Source organism: Ziziphus jujuba, chromosome 8 (assembly GCF_031755915.1).
Source record: "Ziziphus jujuba cultivar Dongzao chromosome 8, ASM3175591v1".
Taxonomy (NCBI): domain Eukaryota; kingdom Viridiplantae; phylum Streptophyta; class Magnoliopsida; order Rosales; family Rhamnaceae; genus Ziziphus; species Ziziphus jujuba.
Window position 1 is genome coordinate 21457137 of NC_083386.1, and position 24892 is coordinate 21482028.

At 35.4% G+C, this 24892-nt stretch overlaps 4 protein-coding genes across 6 annotated transcripts; 2 read left to right on the forward strand and 2 right to left on the reverse strand.

Moving 5' to 3' along the window:
• Positions 1-872: 872 nt before the first annotated feature.
• Positions 873-1872, reverse strand: LOC107413889 (uncharacterized protein At5g39865). The gene has a single exon (XM_016021943.4). The coding sequence runs from the start codon at positions 1715-1717 to the stop codon at positions 971-973; it is 747 nt and encodes a 248-aa protein (XP_015877429.3). The 5' UTR covers positions 1718-1872; the 3' UTR covers positions 873-970.
• Positions 1873-12656: 10784 nt separating this feature from the next.
• Positions 12657-18177, reverse strand: LOC107413904 (sister chromatid cohesion 1 protein 1). Of its 3 annotated transcripts, none has more exons than XM_025072131.3 (20): positions 17756-18177; positions 17452-17520; positions 17299-17357; positions 17160-17204; positions 17031-17050; positions 16849-16925; positions 16441-16564; positions 16294-16363; positions 16099-16177; positions 15754-15866; positions 15004-15080; positions 14762-14920; positions 14421-14586; positions 14266-14348; positions 13983-14160; positions 13779-13848; positions 13450-13592; positions 13254-13338; positions 13047-13159; positions 12657-12943 (listed from the first exon to the last, which is right to left on the reverse strand). In XM_025072131.3, the coding sequence occupies exons 1-20, from the start codon at positions 17806-17808 to the stop codon at positions 12861-12863; spliced, it is 1866 nt and encodes a 621-aa protein (XP_024927899.1). In that variant the 5' UTR covers positions 17809-18177; the 3' UTR covers positions 12657-12860. The 3 variants fall into 3 exon arrangements, with proteins under 3 accessions (XP_024927899.1, XP_015877444.1, XP_060675423.1); XM_016021958.4 differs by having other exon boundaries at positions 13779-13857; XM_060819440.1 differs by lacking the exons at positions 17031-17050; positions 17452-17520; positions 17756-18177 and having other exon boundaries at positions 13779-13857.
• A 736-nt stretch (positions 18178-18913) lies between these two features.
• Positions 18914-21356, forward strand: LOC107413900 (protein VAPYRIN-like). The gene is made up of 2 exons (XM_016021955.4): positions 18914-19957; positions 20790-21356. The coding sequence occupies exons 1-2, from the start codon at positions 18977-18979 to the stop codon at positions 21198-21200; spliced, it is 1392 nt and encodes a 463-aa protein (XP_015877441.4). The 5' UTR covers positions 18914-18976; the 3' UTR covers positions 21201-21356.
• A 1358-nt stretch (positions 21357-22714) lies between these two features.
• On the forward strand, positions 22715-24868 carry LOC107413910 (peptide-N4-(N-acetyl-beta-glucosaminyl)asparagine amidase A). Its single transcript, XM_016021963.4, has one exon. It carries the CDS (start codon positions 22884-22886, stop codon positions 24675-24677), a length of 1794 nt encoding a protein of 597 aa, XP_015877449.3. The 5' UTR covers positions 22715-22883; the 3' UTR covers positions 24678-24868.
• Positions 24869-24892: the final 24 nt, after the last annotated feature.

The following is a 24892-nucleotide window of genomic DNA, read 5'->3' on the forward strand; positions in this document are numbered from 1 at the left end:
TAAAATTTAAAACTCATAGATAACAGCTTCAATGCATATATATTTATTTATTTAATAAAAAAATTGTTTATTATCATTAGTGACCACTATTAATGGGTAATGGCAATGAGATTTTTATACCATTTGCTAATTTAAATGATTGTTTAATGAACATTCACTTCCTGAATTAAATTTTTTTAGAATAACAAATTAACACATAATTAAATTTTATCAATTTACAATTACTATATTAAGATTTTCCCACAATAATCATCATCACTGATGAAAAATAACAATACTCATTTATTAAATATTCATTATATTAATTGGTTAACTAGAAAGTAGTAAAAGCATATTTTAACAACTGTAATAATGAATAAGTTTCAAAATACTAAACTTTTTCATAAAAATACCCAAACTCACATACTAGTCCAAAACAAAACTTAGGCTTGTTTTATTTTCGTTATACAAGAAAAAAAAGAATTCCATACACATCTTTACTTATATTTAAAAGAAATTATTGTCTTCTTCCTTGATAAATTTTTTAAATCTTGAGTTCTTAACAATCAAATAAATATTATGAAATTCAAAAAGCAAAAAGAGGGGGGAAAATTAGATTTGACTAATTTGATTTTGTGTAGGCATGACAAATAAAAGCCCTTTTTTAAGTGCAAACACTAACCAAAAACCTTTTAATCTTTTTTTAATTTTTTTGCTGAAAATACCTTTTAATCTTATATTATACTGCAATAGAGATTTATAATTTTTTTTCCATATATATATATATATAAATATATCAATAGAAGCAAAATACTAATTACAATTTTGGTTCCTTTTTAATATTTTTATAATCACTAAACTACCACAAAAAAGGGGGAAAAAAACAAAAAAAAAACAAAAAAAGAACCCAATCTATATCCAAGAAGGAAAAAAAAGTTTATATATAAAGGAAAAAAAATAAAAAAGGGAAACGAAATTTTTTTTTTTTTTTTCAGATTTTTATTTCATTGTATCCCAGTATTCCACGAGTCGATTCCCAGCTACACTCGTGTGTGGCGCATCGCAGGGAAGAACATGCAGGGCATCTGATCAAACCGTTCTCATTGCAGGCCATACAAGTCCTAAACCCACTCTTCTCCATGTAGACCTTATGGCTTCCATCACATAGATCACACACAACAAATCTCAGCCCTCCACAAGAATCACAACCTCTGGGGTCCACAACTGGCAGCCCTTGGATCAATCTGTTCAATTCCCCACGCTCATGAAGCTGTTTGATCTCTTCTGCCCCACCAATGAATCTCCCACCGATGAAAACCACAGGGAGGTTCAGATTCTTATGCCCAATAATCCCCTGTAACTCGTCTAGAAGCTTGGCGTCCATAGACACATCTCGTTCGTCCATTGGCACACGAAACCCCCTGAGAATAGATCGGACGGCTCTGCAGGCCTCGAAGGTCTTCCGCACGACACGGAGGCTAGTGTAGTAGATTACGATCCGTTGATCACCATCTGGTAGGGTGGGGATGGTGGAATTACGGTGGGCCCAGACGCGGAGGATCTTGACCCGGTGGAAAATGGAGGCGGTTCTGGGGCTGAGGTACCCGGATTGGTGGTTGGGTTCGGATTCTTCTTTGCAAAGGGTTTGGATATCTTTAAAAGATGAGCAAGAGAAGCTTGATGAACGTGATTTTGGTCTTTGAATTCTGCTTGGTGATCTCAACCATGGCGACCACATCAGAGAGAGAGAGAGAGAGAGAGAGAGAGAGAGAGTGAATAGGGAGGTTTTTGGGTAGTGTTGGTGTACAGTGGTGGTTTGTTGGAGTTATTTAAAAAGGGTCATTAAATATAAGCAAAATGGGAAACCCCAATTTTAACGTAGGTGGATTATCACCCTTCTTCTAGATAGGAACAAAAATGTATTTCCAAGCCATAAACCCCACAAAAAAAAAAATAATAATAATAAATGCACGATTAGAATTTATTTTAATTTTTTGCAAAGAAATTCGCTTAAATTGATGTTGGAACAGTTTCTAATTGATGAAATTGGTGTCATAAAAGAAAATGAGAACTTGAATTTTATTTTAAAGCGACTTAATTTAATTATTTTTCCCATTTCTGAAAATACAAAAGAAAAAAAAAACATTATTATAAACATTTTATATGATTAAATTGGATTTTGAACTATTGGGCAGAGAAAGTGAACGTGGTTCGGCCAGAAGTGAGATCTCCCACCTATACATTTCTTATATTTTATAAAGAACAAAATTTGGAGTTTAAAATAACCAGTGCAGTGAGAAACCGCAATATGGTTTTGGATTGGAATTTGTTTTTGGTAAAAAATTAGGGAGAGATGGCAGTTAAGGACTAAAAAGCTGATATAATAAATGACCAAGGCATGTGCATGCACCCATGGAGTTATTTTTAAATAATTAAACCATGTGCAATTGTGAGTTGTTAATGAGTGCAAAACAACGTGTAATGACCAAATCTTCAACTAATCCATTGTGGCTCTCCACCCATGGTTTTCTTTTTGTTTTTTCAACATTATTTTATTATTGTTATTATTATTTTATAAATTGAAATAGAGATTTTAGCTTTAAGTTTATGGTATTCAGAGATTTGCAATTATCATCTATAGTCATTATTATCTATGTGATTCAAATATATTTTAAAAATATTATTATTTGTTATGATTATTTATTATTATTATTAAAGAAAATTTTACATATAATAATCATATCATAATAATTGATATTATTTTCAATTATCGTGTGCGATGTATCTTATAAAAATAATGATTAAAAATTCAATTATAAATGATTTATGATGACATATTAACCACATATAAGTTACATACTTTTTTTTTTTTATATATATATCATCAATAAGATTAATGGAACTAAATGGTTGTATTTAAATTAAGGATTTTTTTATTTTTTTATTTTTTATTTTTCATTTCATTTGTCCTCTACGCAGTTTGAATAATAAAGCTGACTAATAAATTATCTGCCTTGGATTTTCTAAAAAAGTGGTAGCAAAGTAAGAACCTTATTGCAAATTATATAGAAAATTTTAAGGTTATATGCACTTTGATATCCTTTAATTTTAAAATGTAGTAATTTACAGTTTTAGTTTTTAAACCTTGCACATTAAGCCTTCTATTTTTAATTTGTTTTACATTAATCCAATTATAATAAAATTCTTCAATATCAATAATATATATATATATATATATATGTTCAAGTTGTTTCGCATAATTTCGGTCACAACTCATATTTCGGAATTGCATTAGAAGTCAAACGCCATAATTATTTAGGGCCCATCTGAATCATCATAATGAGCTGTAAAAATAGGATTGGATTGTATTGCATAACGTTGAATTGGATAGAATAGTCTAATACTGTTACTCGTTTGAAACACTAACAAAAGTGGGATTGGATTATAAAATATAACCTTTTTTTTTTTTTTTTTTAGTTTGAATAATTTATAATATAAATTTAAAATAAAATTAATTAAAAATTATTTTAGGACTTAACCAAACCCCAACACAATTTTCATGAATTTTTCAACCGGCGAGAACCGATCATCCGGTGGTTAACACTGGTCAAAGGTCGGTCAACATCAATAAAAAGTTGGTCAATGCCAGTCAATGCTGACCCGGTTAAGGGTTTCGAATGGAATAATTCCATCTAAACCTATGATTTTCAATTGGATTAATTAACCTAGTTGGTTAAAAATGGTATGATAAGGGCTAGATGATACATCATCCAATTGGATGAGAAAAAAAAAAAATTTCAATAAACATGAAATCAGACTAAATTCATTATCATTCAGTCCAATTCAATTTAATACGGACTTATAAAAGGGTTTTAAGTTTATAAAAGGTGTCCTTTTAAAGACATACGACGGTTTAAAGGCATACATTTTACACATTTGTTTTATATGCGAGGTTTTGTATTCAAGGAATTTTTTTTTTCCCCATAATTGTGTTCAAGTAACCCTAATCATAAACCCAAAAAAAAAAAATTATATATATATATATATAAAACATATATATATATATATATATATATAAAAGGCTAAATGGGCACCAAATTAAAAAAAAAAGAAAAACTCAATATAGTGATTTTTAAAGCTAAAGGTCTAAATTACAATATTCTAAAATTAGAGATTACCAAAATACAATCAATCCAAAGTTTTGATACCAAGTATATCACCATGTTTTTTTTTTTTATTATTATCATTATTTTGTTGCCAGAAAAAAATTGTTATTTTGTAAAGTTCTTCTGAAAATAATTGCAATAATGCTATTTAGCATTCAATAATTTGCTAAAAGAAGGAGAACTAGCGGACCAAATAATGAAATGCTAAATATTGTTAAATTATATGACAACCATTAATGTTAATATTATTTTTCATTCAAAAAAAGTTTTAATATTATTTTATTTTTATCAATTCCTCCATAAAAGAGTCAGATGATTTTTTTTTTTAATAAAATAAATCCGAAACTACTATAGTATGTAAGTCATTAGCTTATCTCTGTGGAGCGAGTAATGAAAAACGATAGTCTCTCAATCAATAATGGAGAATTACAATTTTTGGGTCGATCATATTGTGTCTTCTCAATTTATAAGAATAGTTATAACTAGTAACATTTGTGCTTGCAAGATCATTAGTTAAATAGGAAACTTCTATTAGTTAAGCAATGTTGGCTCATTTGGTAAAAAAATAAATAATAATAATTGTTAGAGTTTGTGACCCGAATTCTTGTTGACCCGACTCGAAAAGCTCGCGGTGCGACCCATTTGGTGAAACTAAATTTTGGAGAAAAATTTGAGGCTTTGTGGTGGAAGCGGAGGTCTCGGGCCGATAGGCCCGAGACCGTAGCCCACCACTGAGCCCGATGGGGGTGCGGGGGCAACGCCCCCGCGGTATGGACCTGTTCAATTTTAGAGTTTCTTCTGTACTATATATATTTAGTTTTCGGCTGTAATTAGGGTAAAGAAGGTATCGCACAGTCAGGCTCACCTTTTGTACCAATCTTTTGATATTGGATTTGTTCTCCCTGCCCGTGGTTTTTCCCATCAAGGGTTTCCACGTTAATTTTGTGTTTGTTCTTCGCTTTCTTTGTTTCCGTTGCTATTTGTTTTTCTCCCAATTCCGTAACAATAATAATAATAATAGCTATTATATTAGCATTAAAATAGTGCAAATTTATAGTTTAGATTAAAAATAAAGTAATCCATTTGAGGAAAATATGAATAGGTCTAAAACGATACAAAAATCTCTTCAATAGCTATGTTTTAAAAATATGATTAAAAAAAAAAAGTTATGTTTGAAAAATATTATAATTTAAATGAAAAACAATTTAAGAAAACAAGAAATTAATAAACTAGAATAGACTATAGAAATCAAAGACTCAAAGTAGAAGGACATTGAAGCAAAATAAATAAATAAATAAATATGAATAGAAAGAAATAGCAAGATTTTGTAAAATGTATATGGGTATGTTTGGCATAATTGTTTTTGGGGTTAAAAGCTTTTTTTGAAGGCGAAAAGCTTTTTTATTAAAAAATAAGAATATTTGGCAAAAGTCAACAAACACTTGTTGATTAAAAAAACAGTTTTTTTAAACTGCTTTAAAGAAGTCCAAAGTTTGTGCTTTTCTAGAAAAATTCTTCTTTTTAACTTATATAAAAACTCATTAAGTATTTAATATAGCATCTTTAGGTTATATGGAAACTCAGTGAGCATTTAATGCAGTTTTTTATTTAAAACCAAACACTTATTAACTTTTTAATAAAAAAAATTTTTCTTTTCAAAAAGATCTATAATATAAATCTCTATAAATTAAAGTTCTACTTTCATCAGCTATACAAAACGGACTTTATATGAAAGTGTAAATAATTTCACCAAAAAGAAATGCAACTAAAAAAGTAATAAATAGTAAATAAATCATTTTATAACAGTTTTTGGTCGTCACTTTGATTTCTTTAGTTTATGGATATGGTCTTTACTTGTTTTATCCATTAATTTTTGTTATTATTAAAACATAATTGTTACGGAAATATTTTATGTATTTTTAGTAATCAATTAAAAATTTTATTTTGTATAGTTATAATTTTTTTATTTTATTTTAATTTTTAACCATAAACGAAGTTGACACTCCTAAATTGGCCATAATTTACAATTTAACAATGGCACAAATAGTATTGCCAAAAAAGAAAAAAAAAAGAAAAAGCACAACTATAACCATTGGGTTCGGCATAGTATGATTAACCTAAATTATGATCTTCCATATTTATAAAACGGAGATTACCTTTGTTCCAAATTAAGAGTATGAAACTTCTTAATTCTATACTTTTGTTGTGCAATAAAAATAGATCATGAATAAAATTCTGATCAGAAAATTTATTTTTATTTTTTTGAAAATTTAAAATTATAGTTATATTATAATTTCTTTTCTAATTACAACGAGGGATTATAGTCTATAAGCTGAAAAAACAACTTAAGATATAACTCATATAAAACCGTCCATCGCATTAAGAAACCACCCTAATTTTGGACTAAGTCGTGGCGATCAATTTTAAAATATTAATACAAAAACTTAATGAGATAAACATGATATCAAAATAAATATTAAAATATGTATAAATTATCCTTACTAATATAAATGTTCAATGTCATTTATTATTAATATTTTTTCAAATCTGTATAGTGTATAGATGAAAATATTAATAGTATTATAATATATGAAGTAAAGTTACTTGAATTACTCTAAAATATCTTATACTACAAAATAATTAACAAATTAATATTTTGATAATTAGTTTTTTTTTTTTTTTTTTTTTGGGTCCTTTGGCTATCGAGTGTCCCTGTGCCCTAAATTGGAAAGGGGCTTAACTATTCCAATTTAAACCTTTATTTTTGGCCAGGTATTTTGATAATTAGCTTCACAACATAGATAATCTGACATCGTAATGGACATAAAACTTATATTATATGCTTAGGAGTGTGATGTAGCTAAGAAAGCCACATATACATGCTGCATAACTCTTTTTTTTTTTTTTTTTTGTCTATATCTTATAACTAAATAAGCAAAAACGCTGCGTTTTGTTTCTTCTTGCTGATGTGGCTTTACTTCTTTTATTTTACTCACCCCACATGGTGGAACAAGGAATATAAGGATTAGCCTACTGAATGTAAGGGGCAAAGACCTTTATTTTGAAATATTGAACTTGAGTTTTTTTTTTTCTCTCTTCTGTTACTGTTCGAAAGAACAAGGAATTGGACCAGAGCAATTAGGGACAGGTTGAAGACCTGAGAATTGTTCTTTGGTGATTCCACTTTGACTCTCTATGTTAATTGGTATCAGAGCCACCGAAATCCTCTCGAAATGCTCATGGCCAATCTCGGTGAAAGCTCGCATCAAAATTCCAATGAAGAAAATCACTCGAAAATTCTTCTATCTGCTGTTGCCAAAGTAGAACAAAAATTTGACATTCTCTCAAATGAGATTCGGCAGCTTTGTTCCGTGCTTAGCTCCACTTTGGTGCAGAATAATGGGACTGCTACTGCTCATCTTCCTGACCATTCCGGTGACGGATCTACAACAACTCCGGTTCAACAAACACCTGCTCAGCTGGTAAATCTTCCAGATCCGGACCTTCAAGACTCTCCACCACCTCGATTCCCACGAGTTCAACGATGGCATTTTCACAATGTGCAACCCCGTGCTCCTCTTCCACTCGATTCAGACTCGAAGGATGAACTAGCAACCATGGCATTGGGTCGTGGTACTAAACCCACAACTAGCAGGTATGCCCGAGATCAAAATGCTTCCAATTACCATATTAAGGTAGACATACCAAATTTTGATGGGTCTCTGAATATTGAGGACTTCCTTGATTGGTTGCAAACTGTTGAATCTTTCTTTGAGTATATGTCAATACCTGAGGAAAAATAGGTAGCTTATAAATTCCATGGAGGTGCTTCAGCTTGGTGGGAACAAGTACTCAATAACAGAAGGAAACAAGGGAAGGGTTTGATTCAATCGTGGTCTCAATTACGTCGAATGTTGATGGGCCAGATTCCTCCCTGCTGATTTTGAGCAAATACTTTGTCAACAGTACCATCATTGCCACCAAGGTACCCATTCTATTAGTGAGTATACTGAAGAATTTTATAGACTGAGTGCTCGGGTGAATTTGAATGAGAATGAGGGACAACTTGTTGCTAAATATGTGGCCGGATGAATTACTCCAATTCAGGAGAGGTTGGAGCTTAGTACTATTTAGAGTCTCACTAAAGCTGTTAATTTGGCTTTCAAGGTTGAGAAATAACTAGAGAGAGCAACCATTAAGACCCCAACTAAATGGAAGCCACCGAATGACTTTTACCCATCCAAATCTAAGCCCCAGTCCTCCTAACTACCTCACCATAAGAATACACCCATTGAAAACTCTGTGAAACTAGTTTGCAAACCTCAACAGCCATCCAACAGGGCTTCTAATACTTATGCCCAACCTTATCCTTTGAAATGCTTCAAATGTGGCCAGCAAGGCCATAAATCTAATGTGTGTTCACTCCGAAAGCAACTTAACCTGGTGGAAAATCAAGAGAATTTAGGGGAAGAATTTGCCACTGTGGGAGATGAAACCGAATTGGTAGATGAGGACCACGGAGAACCAGTAGTTTGCATCATACAAAATTTTTTGTTTTCTCCCAAACATCGCACGGAGCCTCAACGCCATGTTATTTTCAAAACTAAATGTACTATCAACAAGAAAGTGTGTGAGGTGTTCATAGACAGTGGGAATAATGAGAATATAGTGTCCGAATCCCTAGTTAAAGCCTTGAAACTTTCCACCATGAATTACCAAAATCTTTACAAAGTTGGTTGGATTAAAAAGGGGATTGAAACTAAAGTTACCGAGCTATGTAAAGTCCATTTCAGCATAGGGAAGCATTATGTTGATGAAATTGTTTGTAATGTCGTGGAGATGGATGCATGCCACATCCTCTTAGGTCGGCCGTAGCAATTCGATAATTTCGTGATACATGATGGCCGAAAAAAATACTCATTCCTTTCATTAGAAAGGAAAGAAAATTGTTCCACTCCCTTCCAAGCCGTAACCTGATCCTAAATTCCTGCCCACACAAGGACTGCCACCAGCTCAACCTTTGGACAAGGCTCCTGTACTTTTAATAATTTCTCGGAAGCATTTTGAGTTACAAACAAAATAGTCACAACTTTATTTGGGTATTGTTGCCTCGGTTCAAGCCACAATAAGTCCTCAAATTCCTCAACCAATTCAGCAACTCCTTGATGATTTTGTCTCAATTTGTCTAAATGAATTGCTCGACTCCCTACCTCCCATGAGAGATATTCAACATGCCATTGACTTGCTGCCAGGAGCGAGACTTCCCAATCTTTCTCACTACCATATGATACCGAAAGAAGCTCACACCAAATAGTTGAAGACTTGCTGAAAAAGAATCTCATCGAAGAGAGTTTTAGTCCATATGCAGTACCTGCCTTTATTGTTCCAAAGAAAAATGGTGAATGGAGAATATGTATTGATTGCCGGGCCATCAACAAAATCACTACCAAGTACCGATTTCCCATTCCCTGCTTAGAAAATATGCTAGACAAGTTGAGTGGGCTCAAGTATTCTCCAAGTTAGACCTTCGCAGTGGGTATCATCAAATACATATTCGACCCGAAGATGAGTGGAAGACTGCATTCAAGACTCCTTCAGGTCTCTATGAGTGGCAAGTTATGCCTTTAGATTTGTGTAACGCACCAAGCACCTTTACGCGCTTAATGACCCAGATTTTGCAACCTCTCATTGGACATTGTGTGGAGGTATACTTTGATGACATCCTTGTTTATAGCCATCCAATGAAGTCCACATTGAACATGTAAAGCAAGTTTTCTAGATTCTCAAGGATCACCAGCTGTATCTCAACCTCCAAAAGTGTTCTTTTATGAGTATGGAGCTTCTCTTCTTAGGATTTATAGTGGGCAAACATGGCATCCAAAGTGGCTGCAATTAGTGATTGGAAAACCCCGACAACAACAACTGAAGTTCGAAGCTTCCACGGACTTGCCATCTTCTACACGCATTTTGTTAGGAATTTTAGTTCTATTGCCGGACCTCTAACGGATTGTCTAAAGAAAGGAAAATTCCAATGGGGCTTTATCCAATAGCAAAGCTTCGAAACTTTGAAGAAACATCTTACCGAAGCATTTGTGTTAGCATTTCCAGATTTTAATAAGGTCTTCGAATTGAAACGGACACATCTTCCACGGGAATTGGAGCTGTTATTATGCAAGAATAACGGGCTATTGAGTTTTTCAGCGAAAAGTTATCCCCTGCACGTCAACTATGGTCCGCTTACGAGCAAGAATCACATGCAATTGTGCGAGCTTTCAAGCATTAGGAGCATTACTTAGTTCAAAGGGAATTTGTTCTTCATTGCGATCACCAAGCTTTGCAACATTTCAATTCGAAGAAGCATATCAATAAGATGCACATCCGCTGGTCCCAATTCCTTCAGAAATTTCCTAATGTGTTTCACCATAAAGCTGGAAAACATAATAGAGTGGCGGATGCTCTCAACCGCAAGATGCATCTTCTCAACAAATTACAACTTGAGGTTGTGGGGTTCTCTGCACTTAAGGACCAGTACCCGGACGATCCTGATCTTGGTCACATTTGGCATAAGTGCCACTTGCACGAGGCAGCTGGAGGTTTTCATATTCATGACAGGTATCTTTTCAAAGGGCTGCAACTATGAAACCTTTAAAACTCTTTTTGTTTTCAGCTTATTAAAGAACTCCATGGTGGAGGCTTAACTGCTCATATCAGACGAGATAAGATAAATTTCCTTCTCGAGGAGCGTTATTTTTGGCCTCACTTAAAACGGGATGTCACTAAGTTTATCAAGTATTGTGCTGTTTGTCAAACTGCTAAGGGTCATCACCAAAATACCGGTCTATACACTCCCTTACCCGTCCCCACAGCATTTGGGAAGATATATCACTTGATTTCATTCTCGGTCTTCCTCTTTCACAACGCAAAGTTCATTCCATTTTGGTTGTTGTCAACCATTTCTCCAAGATGGTTCACTTTCTTCCTTGCAAGAAAGCCGTCGATGCATCCTATGTGGTCACCACCCTATTCTTTTGAGAAATTGTGAGGCTTCACGTCATACTAAGATCGATCACCTCCAATTGGGATGTCAAGTTCCTTAACCATTTTTGGAAAACCTTATGGCTCAAGTTTGATATCGTGCTTTAGTTTAGTAGTGCTTACCACCCTCAAACATATGGCCAAACAAAGGTTGTGAATTGTACCCCTAGCTCCATGCTTCGTAGCCTTGCTGGTGACTCTCCAAAACAGTGAGATTCATACTTGTCTCAAGCTGAGTTCACCTATAACAGCATGGTAAATTGTTCAATAGGATTCACCCCTTTACTATTTGTCTATACCAAACCACCTAACCACATTGTTGACATTACTTCCACCCTTTTCCCTCCTCACAAGATAGCTGAAACGTTGGCAAACAAAATTCAGGATATTCATACCCAAGTCACACATAATTTAAACGCCAACAATGTGCTCGTTACAAGGCTGCAGCTGATCTCCATCACTGCCATAAGACTTTTCAAGCTGGTGATCTTGTCATGGTCCATCTTCGAAAAGAAAGGTTCCCTACTGGCACCTACAACAAACATCAAGCTAAGAAGATTGGTCCTTGTCGCATACTGAAGAAACTTAGAGATAATGCCTACCAACTTGAGCTCCCTTCACATCTAAATATTTCCAACACCTTCAACGTTGCTTATCTTTTTGAATATCATCTACCTAATGTTGCTGATTGCTCTTCATCCTCCTCGCTCGTGGTCGAGCTCTCTTACAGTGGGAGGGAATGATGCAGCTGAGAAAACCAGATATACATGCTGCATAACTCTTTCTTTTTCTGTCCATATCTTATAACTAAATAAGCAAAAACACTGCATTTTGTTTCTTTTTTATTTTCTTGCTAATGTGGCTTTACTTCTATTATTTTACTCACCCTGCATGGTGGAAAAAGGAATATGAGGATTAGCCTATTGAATGTAATGGGACATAGACCTTTATTTTGAAATATTGAACTTGAGTTTTTTTTCTCTCTTCTATTATTGTTCAAAAGAACAAGGAATTGGACTAGAGCAATTCTAGACAGATTGAAGACCTGAGAATTGTTCTTTGCTAATTCCACTTTGACTCTCTACGTCAGAGTGTAATATTAGAAATACAAACAACTAATGCCTGTATATATTTTTGACTTAATTAAGATCTCTAAACTAACTAATCAGCATAAAATTAAACCAAAATATTTGCTTATTTGTTATTTCTCGTCTTCTTTCTATTGTTGTGGACTATTTTATATAGATTCTTGAATATCGAATAAATATGATTAATTATACTTATGATATGCATTCATATACTAAAATATCTATTTCAAAAAGTACGCAAGTAAATTATTTTTTGATACCTGACCAAAAAAAGAAGTATTTTTTGATATTGACATATATTTATATAAATATAACAATATTTAAGATCTTATATAATTGAAATGAATACTAAATTCCAATAAGAAATTAAACAAACAATAGTAAGAGGCAAAAAAAAAGAAATTGATTACAAAATATATAACTGTGAGTTAATGGTTGAGAAGAATTCAGACCAAAATAAAATAACAAGAGAAAATGAACAAAATTGTGGGGACAAATTACCATAAATCTAGAAAGTTTGTAAAAAACTAATAATCCTAAGATAAAATATTTGAAAAGTTGCCACGCTGGATCCGCCTCTCACCGCATTGCTTCACAGTTTTGCTCCTCTAGAAATGAGAATGTCTCCGTAAGGGTATTTTTGTTCCACTCTCAGAGAATCGCGAGTAGCAAGTACTGCATAGAGATTTTCCGTTACTTAACTTTTTGTTTTTTAAAATTAGGTGAAAACTCAAAATTATCAAGGAGAAGGGTAAAATTATGTGCATGGATGAGTTACCACAAGTTTGATAGAAAAGCAGAGCTGCTCCTTGTCGGTTCAGTCCGGCAGCTAAATTGTTCAACGATTCGACTTGAGGGGCTCCTGGTGTTTCAAAATGTGCCTTCATTTGCCTGTAAAGTATTTTCGTAAAATAGAAGGGTCATGAAAAAAAAAAAAAAACACTAATGGACCAGAAAATTGAGCAATTATTAGATGGAAACATACATTCGAATCGAATCGGTTATTTTGTCATCTGGGTGATTGATGAATGGCTGTTGGGTTTGGGTAGGTGCAGTTTCTACCAATAGTTCTGCCAAGAAAAGTAAAGAATTAAGGTGATCATTCCCATAGTGGATAACAATGTCAAAAACCCACAGCTTTGGTTACAGCACAAAAATCAAATGTTTGATAGGCCATGTACCTTGCCCAGGTGTCAGGTCATTTTCAGGTAGCCCTGATAACTTGAATTTTGAATCAGAATGATGCCACGGATACTCCTCAGCTACTGGCTCAAGTCCCCCACTGCTGTTTCTTGATGCAGAATAAGGCCTTTTCTTGCTTGATCTGTTTGATGGTCAATACTTCAATCAGTTTTTTCAGAAGAAGCAAAAGAGAACATTTATTGTTGTCAATCTAGCAAGTGGGGCTCATTCACTAACTTCTTTTGTTTTTTTCGTCCTTGTTTTTATTTTTTTATTTTTTTAACGCTTGCCCTGTAACTGTGTTTTTGAGAGATGTATACCAACTAACCTTCCTGAATTCATTTCTGAGTTATGTGAAGGAATTCCCTGTCCGGATGCTGAGCTTGGGACCGACCTTACTTCATGATCTCGTGAAAATTCACATGAAACAGTCACCATTGAGAGCATGCCCAAAATAATTTTTTGATAATTCACAAAACTTCTCTACAAAGAAGCGAGAGATACAAAGTGTGAACAGAAGTCAAGCCATTACTAGAATTTTCAGGTGTTTGCATTAGGTTTGTTTCAGTAATCCTGGCTCCGTTGTTTGTAAGATTGGCTATTAGTTCATCCATGAGATTGTTAATTGGCGTGTCAGGATTTGGCATTTGCCTTTCTATTGGAACTCCCTGAGATTGTGAACCAACTCCACTTTGAAAATCTTCAAAAGGCTTCACATTTTGAATTCATTATCATTTGTCAGGCTTTTTCAAGCAAAAGCTAAATAGTTATGTAAAAGAGAAGAAAAGTAACTTGAAAATGTTGGAGTGGCTTACAAATTCCGGTCGATCTTGATAATTCTCTCTTTGAGGTGGTGATAATGATGATGGTTCTGGGGGCAGGGGCGGGGAGGTCCTTACTGCAAGCAAAAAACCACTATATTCAACAACATCCCCTAAATTTCTTTCCAAGGAAGATAAGTAGTACAGACCAGAGGGCGAGTCATGGGGAGGTTGGGAACTTTTCATCCACTGCTTCAGAAGAGGGCTTGGATAATATATTTCTCTGCTTCCAGTTGTAAATAAATTATCCATTAGAACTTGAGGTGGCAATGCCATGAGGTTTGCTATCTTCATAGTTGACACGTTACAGGTACGCTGCAGAGATCACAGAAATAAGAACCTTATACCTTGATTGCGTGTATAAGAAGGTATTTTCCGTAGTGTATGGAACATCCTAGTTGTAAGATCTGTTGGATTTAGTGATTGAACTTCGAGTGCACCAAAGAAATGGAATAAACTTGAAATTGCAGCTTAGGGAGCAGATCGAAACCTTTCTGTTCCTTCCACTTGACCTTGAGGCAATATCCGAAACATCTCGAAGCCAAGACTGGTACACAGGACCAGGGATGATAGTTTGTTCATCCATGAGAAAGGCAGGTACTCTTCTTTTCCTTCTTATGGGCGCCTGCCTCTGTTGAACCTGGTTCATCTGTACTTTCTTGGTTGGTTTAAGTTTCAGTCATATTTTATAAATTAACTATCTAGAATATGGTATACATAAGTTTTTACTACCTGTCCAACTTCTTCGAGTTCGTCTTCTCTCTTATGGACTTGGAAGTCTGGAATTTCATACTGCATTTCATTAACAACTGCAGGGAGGGTTCAGAGGTTAGCCAGGAGACATGGTAAAACCTTTCAATTTTCTGAAGTTATCAAAGCTAGGAAATTAGGTGACATACACTAGAAGGGATCTCATTTAAAGAGAGGAAGAGAAACCATACATGCTGATAAGGAAGTCTTAAGGACAAGAATCTCATATCAAATGTATTCTATTATAAAATGTTGTCAGGTCACACGATAAAGCGTCTGAAAAACAAAAGAGGCAGATTGGTTTAGTACACAGGGAGGGCATTCTTTTCTTTTTTTGGCTGGGAAACAGAGGAGGACATATACAGATAAGGTGAACGAAGCAATATAAGTAGTATGGTTTGGCTTTTATCAACTTGAATTAGTCTAGGGGTTCTGAGTGAAGGGAGCAGCCACACTGAAGTCCTAATTTCAGCATCAACTCTCTATTGGCCAAAGTCATAGGCGTGACTTTAAGATGAGCAAAAAAGAAAAGGTCTTAAGACTTTCATTTTTCATAATATCCTCCACAAAAAATGTGAAAATTCTTTCTTTCCAGGAAAAAGTACATATAAAAATTGTAAAATTCTTTTGTTTCATCACCCTTCTCTGCCAGAATGTATTGTTTAACTATCATAAACGCATTAAACATAGAGAGGAATTTTTACAAAATGGGAGGTATTATCATCCTATAACCTGTTTGAGGCTCATCTGGTGGAGGTGGAGACCGTACAAGAGTGGCGGGGATCTGTGTATGCTCTCTTGAATTGAAGTTCAACTGCGTCCCATCATCCTCTTCAATATCAAATCTGCCACATTATCCGTAATGATAATATAAGTAATTTATCACAATATGAGAGCTTTATTTATCTATTTTTTTGCCTTAGAGGACTCAAAGGGAATGGGATCACTTGTTTACTAGAGAACCATCACCAGTATATTCACATTTTTCCATCAATACTCTGTTCTTTTGAGTTTCGGGACAGTGTGGGTAAATTGGTATAAACCCAAATTTACAATGCATTGTGATACGAAAATCACCTTTCAAAGCGATTGTACATATTTGCATCAGCTTGATATGAATCGAAGTGTTCGAATAATGTTATATTGTCAGCTTCAGCTGAATGAAAAAATAAACTTAGATTAGCAGATGGGCATTAGATATGGATGCGGCATACTAGATATAGCCGATACTAATAATAATGAGACAGGTCAGGGAGTGAAAAGATATACAACCTTGATGGTGTTGGTGAAGTGAATCTTCAACATTCCCGTTAATATAGGATTCATCCACGCTATCAAGTCGCTGCAAATATACAACGCATATATGAATATAAGAAGCCTTCCGTCATTTGGGCTTAGTGTAATTTATAAGTAAATTACCATAGCAAAATATCCAGTTTGTTGGAGCCCCATGGGCATGCGGGTGGAGTTGGAATAGTTAAGCGACTGCTCAATGTCCGCAGCATCGGCCGCTTCGTTATCAGGCAGAGTCACGGACTCTTTCCTGCAAGCATTAAGGTACACCCAAACAAAGTATTCAGTAAACTATCTCCCTACCTTTTCCCACATTCTCTGATTATTTATTGGACATTCAAATTGGAATTGTGTATTTCAGTTGCAAATGGAAGTTATAGATACTAAATAGCTAATACTAGTAAGTAGTGCAGAAATGGGAAAAATACAGAAATTAATGCTAAAACGTTTGTATCAACTATCAAAGCCGAAAAAAAGGGGGAACAAAAAACAGAAAAGAAAAAAAAGGAATAGAAACAAGCGAACAGTGCCTACTTGGCCTGAGATTTTCCTTTGGGGAGGACCGTGGGATCTGGAGCAGCTTTCATCTTCCATGCTTCGTTTATTTCAACCTGAAAAAATAAAGTCAGTGAAGCATAAAATTAAGAACTCCAAAAAGGAAAACAGTGAAAATAATAGCGAATAAGAACAGGGGAAATTATAGAATAAGAAAGTACCAGAAGACGATTCACATCATCTGTAGAAAAATCCCAAGTACATTCAAACAATGTATCAGAAATTGAAAAGTGAAATTGAATTTCAAAATTCCAAGAAAAGAGAAGGTTGAAGGGATTCGAAGGTTATACCGTAAAAGAGCTTAACCTTTCTTTGGTAGACAATCACTACTCCCCCTGAAAAGCAATGAACGAAGAATCTATGACATTGCAACTGAAACAGAGGCTGTTTAACAAAAATATTTCAGGGAGTAAAAAAAAATTAGATTACCCATGAGAATTCCGGAGAGTCTGAGAGCCATAGGAACTGCTGGATTCAAAATCTCCTCGCTACAAGATTAATGAGTAAGAAAAAATTAAACTGAAAAAAACTCCAGGAAAAAATAAAAAGAAGGAAAGCTCCATGATTATTCGTCGAAGGTACCAGATCTTGCTGATGTTGAGCTTATCTAGCTTCCTCCTATTGATCTTCGCGTGCAACGTGGCGGCCATCCTCCATTAAAAGAAAAACCGGGAAGACAGACTCAGTAAACAATTTACAAACGAATTGTAGGCAGTAAATTCAAAATCACAGAAACCAAACACTCTGTTTTTATTGAAGAACTTCACAGAAAACCGAATTACGCATTGAAGTCATTGACAAGGTCAGATAAGTACCATTTCAAACCATATTCACAAATACAAATCGAAAATACTGTTTTCAAGTAGATAGAGATATCGGAGATTACCAGATTTGGCCAAGAGAAGCTTTGCGAGCGAGAAGCTGGTGCGAGTAAAACATTTTTCTCCGCAGGTGAGAGGACGATAGCCGAAGAGGGAAAGAGATGGAGAAGAAAGAAGAAGTTGGAAGAAATTCAAGCTTCAATGGCTCTGAAACGATTATATATATATAGAAGAAGAAGAAGCTGAAACGAGTTTCTGGAGAGTGTGCGTGTTATGTGGTTTTTGGTTCTCTGATAAACGAGCTACTTGCCCGCCATAACGGAGAGTCGGAAGGAATAATTTATGATAAAGTTACCCCTATGGTATTTTGTTTTCCCGTGAAATGAATCATTGGCGGGACAGGTGGTGCGAAATGAGAGAGGGTCAAGGATGTATATCGATGTTACGGGTTAGGATAAGAAATCTTGCTTCCCCAATGTAGTCTGTTATCAGCGCGGCCCATTCAATCATTTGTTTTCACTCATAAGGAGAACATGAGAACCGTGGGAGTGCCTAATGACATAAACGGTATTTTTTTTTTATTATTATTTACATTTTTTTCCCAGACAAAAAAATTTTTAAAAAATAAATTTGTAATAAGAACTTATTTCTTTGAAGCTATCTAATCTTTGCTTTTAGTAACTTCATTTGAAAAGTAAAATTAGTTATAAAATAGACTTTAAAAGATTTTTAAATTGTTTCATTTTTTTTTTTAAAACAAACAGATTATTCGTTTCTTATTTAATTCAACAGAATTTTTAAATAAAATATTCTCCAAATATATTTTTTTGTTATTTCAAAAAAAATGTTATTTATTTATTTATTTATTTTTTTGTTTGGCAATGTAATATATTATGCTCAACTCAAAAAGAGATTGGCAGGTTGAGGATTCAAAATTACTTATACTATTAAATATTTTACACACAAATTTAATAAACAATTTTCTTATAAAACTTACTTTAATTTAAATCCAACTGAATACGTAAATATGGCTATGAAAATGTATATATATATATATATATACGTACATGTATACACAAACAACTAGAAAGAAGAAGAGGCTTGGTCCGCAAGGCTGTTTTTTGTCTCATTTATAAATCAAGTTCGCCATTCTTTGCCTCTCACAATTCGGGACCAGTAGAACACGTGCCAGTTTCTCAAAGCGAGAAGCATAGAATATATCATCACCATTGGAGCTACTGTTTTACTCTCTCTCAAGCTCACTCGCTCGCTCTCCCACTCTTCCAATGGAGAAGCTCGTGGAATTGTCAGAGCAAGAGGTCCGTATAGACTTCACATTGAATTGCAAATGCCGTGCTAACGTGCGCTTGAGGTCTCTAACCGCCACAACCCCCATAGCCTTCAAGGTCCAAACCTCTTCACCCGAAAAGTTCATGGTCAACCCTCCCACTGGACTCATCTCTCCCTTATCCTACGCTACCTTCCAAGTCATCCTCAAACCCCAGAACCACTTCCCAACTACCTACCCTCGCTCACCTTCCGATAACTTCCTCGTCAAAACCTCCCGATTCTTTCCAGACTCGTCCGATTCGACTCGCCCATTTTCCATCACCTCCTGGTTCTTATCCATCCCCAACTGCTCAACCGAGGATTACAAACTCAAAGTCGTGTTCGTGGGTCCCATGCTTCTACACCACGCGGTCAGCCGCGGAGACTGTGGCTCTGCGAAGAACTTAATCAAGAAGCAGAAGTCAATAATGGCCGAGTTGTCCCAGAGAGAGTCCGAGGCGCTCATCCGAGTTGCGACCGAGTTGGCTAACCCTGAGAGCATGGTTAATTTGCTTCTTGAAGCTGGGTTGAAGATTGAGGCGCGTGTACAGTTAGACAACGTGAATTATAAAGTGGATTCGGAACGGATATCCAAAGGCTGGGAGAAGCTCCACGTGGCCGCTGCTTTTGATCGGACGGAGGAGGTGTTGGAGTTTGTGAAGATGAAAAAAGCTCGTTCGTTGGATTGCAGGGACAATGACGGTAGGACTCCCCTGCATGTTGCTGTGGGTAAGGGAAATATCAAGTGCGCGAGGGTTCTGGTGGAACTCGGTGCGGATAAGGATGCTAGGAGCAGGGACGGTCGTACGGCTTTGCATAGAGCAGCGGTCAATGGGGATCGTCGGATGGTTGAGATGCTGATTGAGATGGGCGCGGACCCCACAATTGCTAATGATCGTGGATGTACGCCGCTTGATATTGCCCGTGATAAAGGACACGTAAGTAGCTTTGGATATACAATTTTAGGATCCTAGGACTGGAAAACCCAAATTACGTGGCAATAAAATGGATTATAAGAAGAAAAAAATGAAAAAGACAAAAATGTAAATTGGTTTTTTCAAAAGGAAACATTGGAGGATAAAAGATAATAATTTTAACTATTTCAATATTTATTTCCTTTTCAATACATAAGGAATTAAGGATGTAGACATAGCATAGAAAAAAAAAGATGATGAAGGGAAAGGTAAAAGATAAAGAAGAGAGAAAATATAAAGATGAAAGACTTATATTACATGGTGTCCAAAAAATTAATATTGTTGTCCAAATTATGCAATGGTATAATAAATTTATGATTAAATATTTACAGAGTCAAACACAACTTTGTTTAAAAATTTTCTTTTTAGTAATGAAACACTAAAAGGGAAAATAATGTTATGAAACGAACATTAAGCAACCTCCATCTAGACTGATATTGAAAACAAATTTAACATGCAGTAGGAATGTTTAAGCCACTGCACTGAAACGGGAATACACATGCATATATCTGCGTTTGTAGGGTCCAAATTAAATAAGTTGTGATAATATATTCATACTCGTTCACAATTTTAATTTGAGCCATGCACGTTGAAAAATCTAAAACTATGCGTCTTCAAGCAGTCCTTCAAAAAAATGTATAATATTAAATTATTAAATCCCTATATTGAAATTGTTTAAAAAGGTCATATTAAGTAAACGAATGAATAATAAACGGTTATTTATTTATTTATTTATTTATTTATTTTTTGTATGAGTAATAACTATAAAAAAGGCATAGCGTAAATGATGATGCAGAAGAAAGTGTCGGAAATTCTGGAGAGAGGAGATTTGGTGATAACAGCAGCAAGAAAGGGGGACCTGGAGAATCTACAATGGCTATTGCAAAAAGGAGCAACCATAAAGCACAGGGACGAGTACGGTTTCACAGCCTTGCATGCTGCAGCCATTGAAGGCCACAAGGATGTGGTACAGAAGCTGATTGAATCTGGGTCGGACTTTGAATCCCAAGACAGAGAAGGTCATACACCATTGCATTTGGCTGTGGTTGCTGGAAGCTTAGAGACTGTTGAGGTTTTAGTAAATGAAGGTGCTGATATCAATGTCAATACCAAGTTCAGGGCTACACCTCTGCACATGGCCACAATTCTTGGATACGATGACATTGCAGAGTTTCTCATTAGCAGGGGAGGCTTTTCTTCTCTGTGAAATTAACATTATTATTATTATTTTTCTAATTTTTTATTATCGATAATTTTTCTGTCGTTAAAGAACGTAAGGTGACAGAATATCTTAGCTTAGCGATAATTTTATCATAAAATTGGATTCTAGTCTACCAATAAAAAAATTATTCTTTTTTAAAAACTTGAACAGAATTTTAGATATATATATATATATATATGACATAAAAGATTTATGTAGCAGAGCAGAGCAAAGTATTAGTCTTTTGCCTAAAATTTCTGACTGACAATTAATTAATGATAAGGGAATGTGAACGTTGACAATTGAAGAAGGTGCGGATAATTTAGGGAACAGATTCAGGGATGATATTCAAACGCCAACATGTTTGGTGAAAGCTATGTTACCATCCATTAGACAGAAAAAGGAAGAGATTTGTAATGCCTAGATTCTTAATCTATAACAATCATTGAAAACTACTTCAAATATGAATGAAGGGAAATAGGAGGACAAACGAATGCCAACTGCTACTTTCTTGACGGAAATTTCGCATTTTTGGAGCTACTCTTCTGTGCAGAGTGTTGCAAGGGTGAGTCAAAATAAGACCCTTGTATGTATATCCTAACTTCCTAACTTTCTTGACCTTAAGCGCATTGCTATTTTTCCCCCCCCCCACTCAGAATGGCCTTAAGCATATATTACTACTACTCATTTATTTATTTATTTTTTTAATAACCAAAATTTTAACTTTTAGGGAAAATTACAAAATATTCCCTTTATTTTTATTCATGTTCAAGTTGCCGCATTAACTGTTTTTTAGCAATTTCCACCCTAAGCTGTTGCATGAAGTTTTTTTTTGTAATATAATTAGAAAAGAGGATTTTAATTTATAATTAGTAACCATCGATTAACTGAATTATTTTAAAAGGATAACTTGCTAACTAAACTATTTCAAAAGAATAACTATTGCATAAAGTTAAATTGCTTTTTTTTTTTTTCTTCCTTAAACTTTAATAGAATTAACCACGTAACATTCAAATTTCCTATTTTCATAATGAAAATATATCTAAGTTATAATTTTATTCTGAACATAATTTTGTTAAAAATGAATTGAAATAATTTTTTTTATTAATGTTGTTATTCTTTTTTTATTATTATTAATTTTGATTCAGAAAAAAGTTAGTGTATATATATAAATAAGTGGTTGTTTGAATATTAGAAGATCAATTTAATCAAATTCTAACAAAAAAAAGAAGAAAAAAAAGTAGTTTTAACGAAGGCAATTTGATATTATACAATAGTTTACTTGGAAAAATTGTTTAAACAAAATCTTTCTATAGGTTAAACTAATCGGGGTAATTAGTAATTTTCGGAAACTTTAAATTTCTTTCGAATTACTATAATTTTGATTTTTTTTTTTTTTTTTTGGTTAATGTTTGGTAAATGCTAAATGCTATGATTTCAATAGTCTCTTAATTAAGAAAGAGTAAAAAAATACAAGTAAAATAAACTAATGGCTTTCCATATAGGATCCTACGGATGGTCAGGTCTGACGAAAAATCGAATTTTACTATATAAAATTCAGTTTTGACAGTTACTTTTATTTCGAAACCACAACACCGAGACGCGCACTTGGTCCTTTCTTCTTCTTCTTCTTCTTCTTCACTGCTAACTCACAGAGCCTCCATTTTTTTTTTTTTTTCAATCCCCAAAATGATCACTTTCATTTTCCTTCTGTTCCTCTTCTTCACCAATCCGATCTCACCAGCCTCGATACCGGACCGTTTCACCAAATCCCTCTCACCATCTTTTCCCAAACACAAATCCCGAGAATACTTCGAGCTCTCTCTTCCCCTACCGACCAATTATCTGACCCCATCTTGCACCCTTCAGATCCTACGGCACTCCTTCGCCAACACCATCAACTCCCCACCGTTCACCACGCCTTACTCTCCGCCGTCCAATTGCTCACTCCCTTGGTCCCACATCGTCCTCGAATTCCGCGCCAAATGCAAAGGCGAGCAGTACGACCGCATTTCCGGCTTATGGCTCGGCGGTGTCGAGCTTCTCCGCACGAGCACGGCCCAGCCGACTCAGTGTGGAATCTTCTGGAAGGTTCGCAAGGATGTCACCAGGTATTACTCTGTTCTCTTGCAGTCTAATCTCAACCTCACCATGATGCTCGAGAACATCGTTAACCGTGAATATACCGGCGTCTACCACGTCGAGGTCGCTTTCTACTACTACAAGGATGTTGTCGTTAATGACAAAAACGACGGCGTTAGCTTACCGTTTATAGTCGGAAATAAGAATTCCGGCGGAAAATTAGGATTGGAAACCGAGAAATTCGAGAGGAATCTAGGGGTGGGAGCTGAAGAACCGGCCGATTTAATACTTCCGATATCAGATACCGGCGATAAGGGATTTTGGTACAGAATCGAGAGCGAAACGGCAATGCGTTTCAAGGAAATCCGAATCCCGAAGAACACTCGTCGAGTTGTGTTGGAATTCTACGTGTCGTTTCATGGGAACGACGAGTTTTGGTACTTGAATCCACCGAATTCGTATGTCACCGTCAACAACATAACCACGGGGCGGGCCAACGGGGCTTACAGAGAGGTTTTCGTCACCGTCGACGGACAGCTTGCCGGGTCGGAAGTCCCTTTCCCGGTTGTTTTCACCGGCGGAATCAACCCGTTGTTTTGGGAGCCGGTGGTGGCGATCGGAGCGTTCAATCTTCCAACCTACGACTTGGAATTGACACCCTTTTTAGGAACCCTTCTGGATGGGAAAGCTCATCAGATTGGAATCGGGGTGGCAGATGGAATTTCATATTGGCTGGTGGATGCCAATTTACATCTTTGGCTGGACCACAATTCACATTCGGTGGAAGCGAAATCGAAAGTGAATCTGAATCCCGTTTTCAGGATTGAGAGAGGCTCGGTGTTCAGGCAGCTCGATGGGTCTTTCAAGATCAAAGCAGAGAGGGTGTGTAACTCTATAGGCTGGGTCAAGTGGAGTGCAGGAAACTACACCACCACATTTTTGCAGAGCTACAAGTTCAACAACTTAATTCGATTCCAGAAAAATGGAACTTACAAACTGGTCAAGCAGAAAGTCAAGGCGAACAGACAGGTGAAGTTCGAGAATCAAGTGGGCCAAGTGATTGCCAGCAGAAGTGTTAAGAGGAAGTACCCTCTCAGTGTGAGCACTGCAACTTTGCCTGGGTCGCGCAAGAACACATATTTGCTTCTCACCAATGTTTCCCACTCGATGAACGAGAAATACTCTAATGGCGGAAGCAAGATTCATGTGCATAACAGTCAGGATTCTGTAGGGTGGATGGAGGTGAGGGATCACTCTGTTCTTTCCGGCAAAGCTAAGACGAAGCAGAACTTCATGTACAGGGATAAGTTGAATTGCTATTCCCGGAGTGTCAATGCCGGCGACGGCAAGCTACTCAGTGACAATGCAACCTTTCACTGTTTGGACTTGTTTGCATTGTGATTTCACCTTTGCAGTTAAGTCTTACTTACCGTCTTATGTACGAGTGTTTCCTTTCTTATTTCCTCATTTGTCTAGCTACGCTTTTGTGTATTTCAGTATTCCTTTCTGTATGATAGTGCCAAGTCGCTCAAACTTGTATCTTTCTGTAATTGTATGCTTTTGCATTTGTGAATAAGATAAGCCTTATCAAATTACAATGCTATTACAACTTACAA

What these genes read in the sequence shown, in the direction of transcription:
- LOC107413889 (XM_016021943.4), bottom strand. Translation starts at nt 1,717, where the DNA reads ATGTGGTCGCCATGGTTGAGATCACCAAGCAGAATTCAAAGACCAAAA.
- LOC107413904 (XM_016021958.4), bottom strand. Translation starts at nt 17,808, where the DNA reads ATGTTTTACTCGCACCAGCTTCTCGCTCGCAAAGCTTCTCTTGGCCAA. An exon ending in ACTCTCCGGAATTCTCATGG is followed by an intron (nt 17,205 to 17,298) that starts GTAATCTAATTT and finishes ATTGCTTTTCAG; the next exon opens with GGGGAGTAGTGATTGTCTAC. An exon ending in ATGTACAATCGCTTTGAAAG is followed by an intron (nt 15,867 to 16,098) that starts GTGATTTTCGTA and finishes ATAATGTGGCAG; the next exon opens with ATTTGATATTGAAGAGGATG.
- LOC107413900 (XM_016021955.4), top strand. Translation starts at nt 18,977, where the DNA reads ATGGAGAAGCTCGTGGAATTGTCAGAGCAAGAGGTCCGTATAGACTTC. An exon ending in TTGCCCGTGATAAAGGACAC is followed by an intron (nt 19,958 to 20,789) that starts GTAAGTAGCTTT and finishes ATGATGATGCAG; the next exon opens with AAGAAAGTGTCGGAAATTCT.
- LOC107413910 (XM_016021963.4), top strand. Translation starts at nt 22,884, where the DNA reads ATGATCACTTTCATTTTCCTTCTGTTCCTCTTCTTCACCAATCCGATC.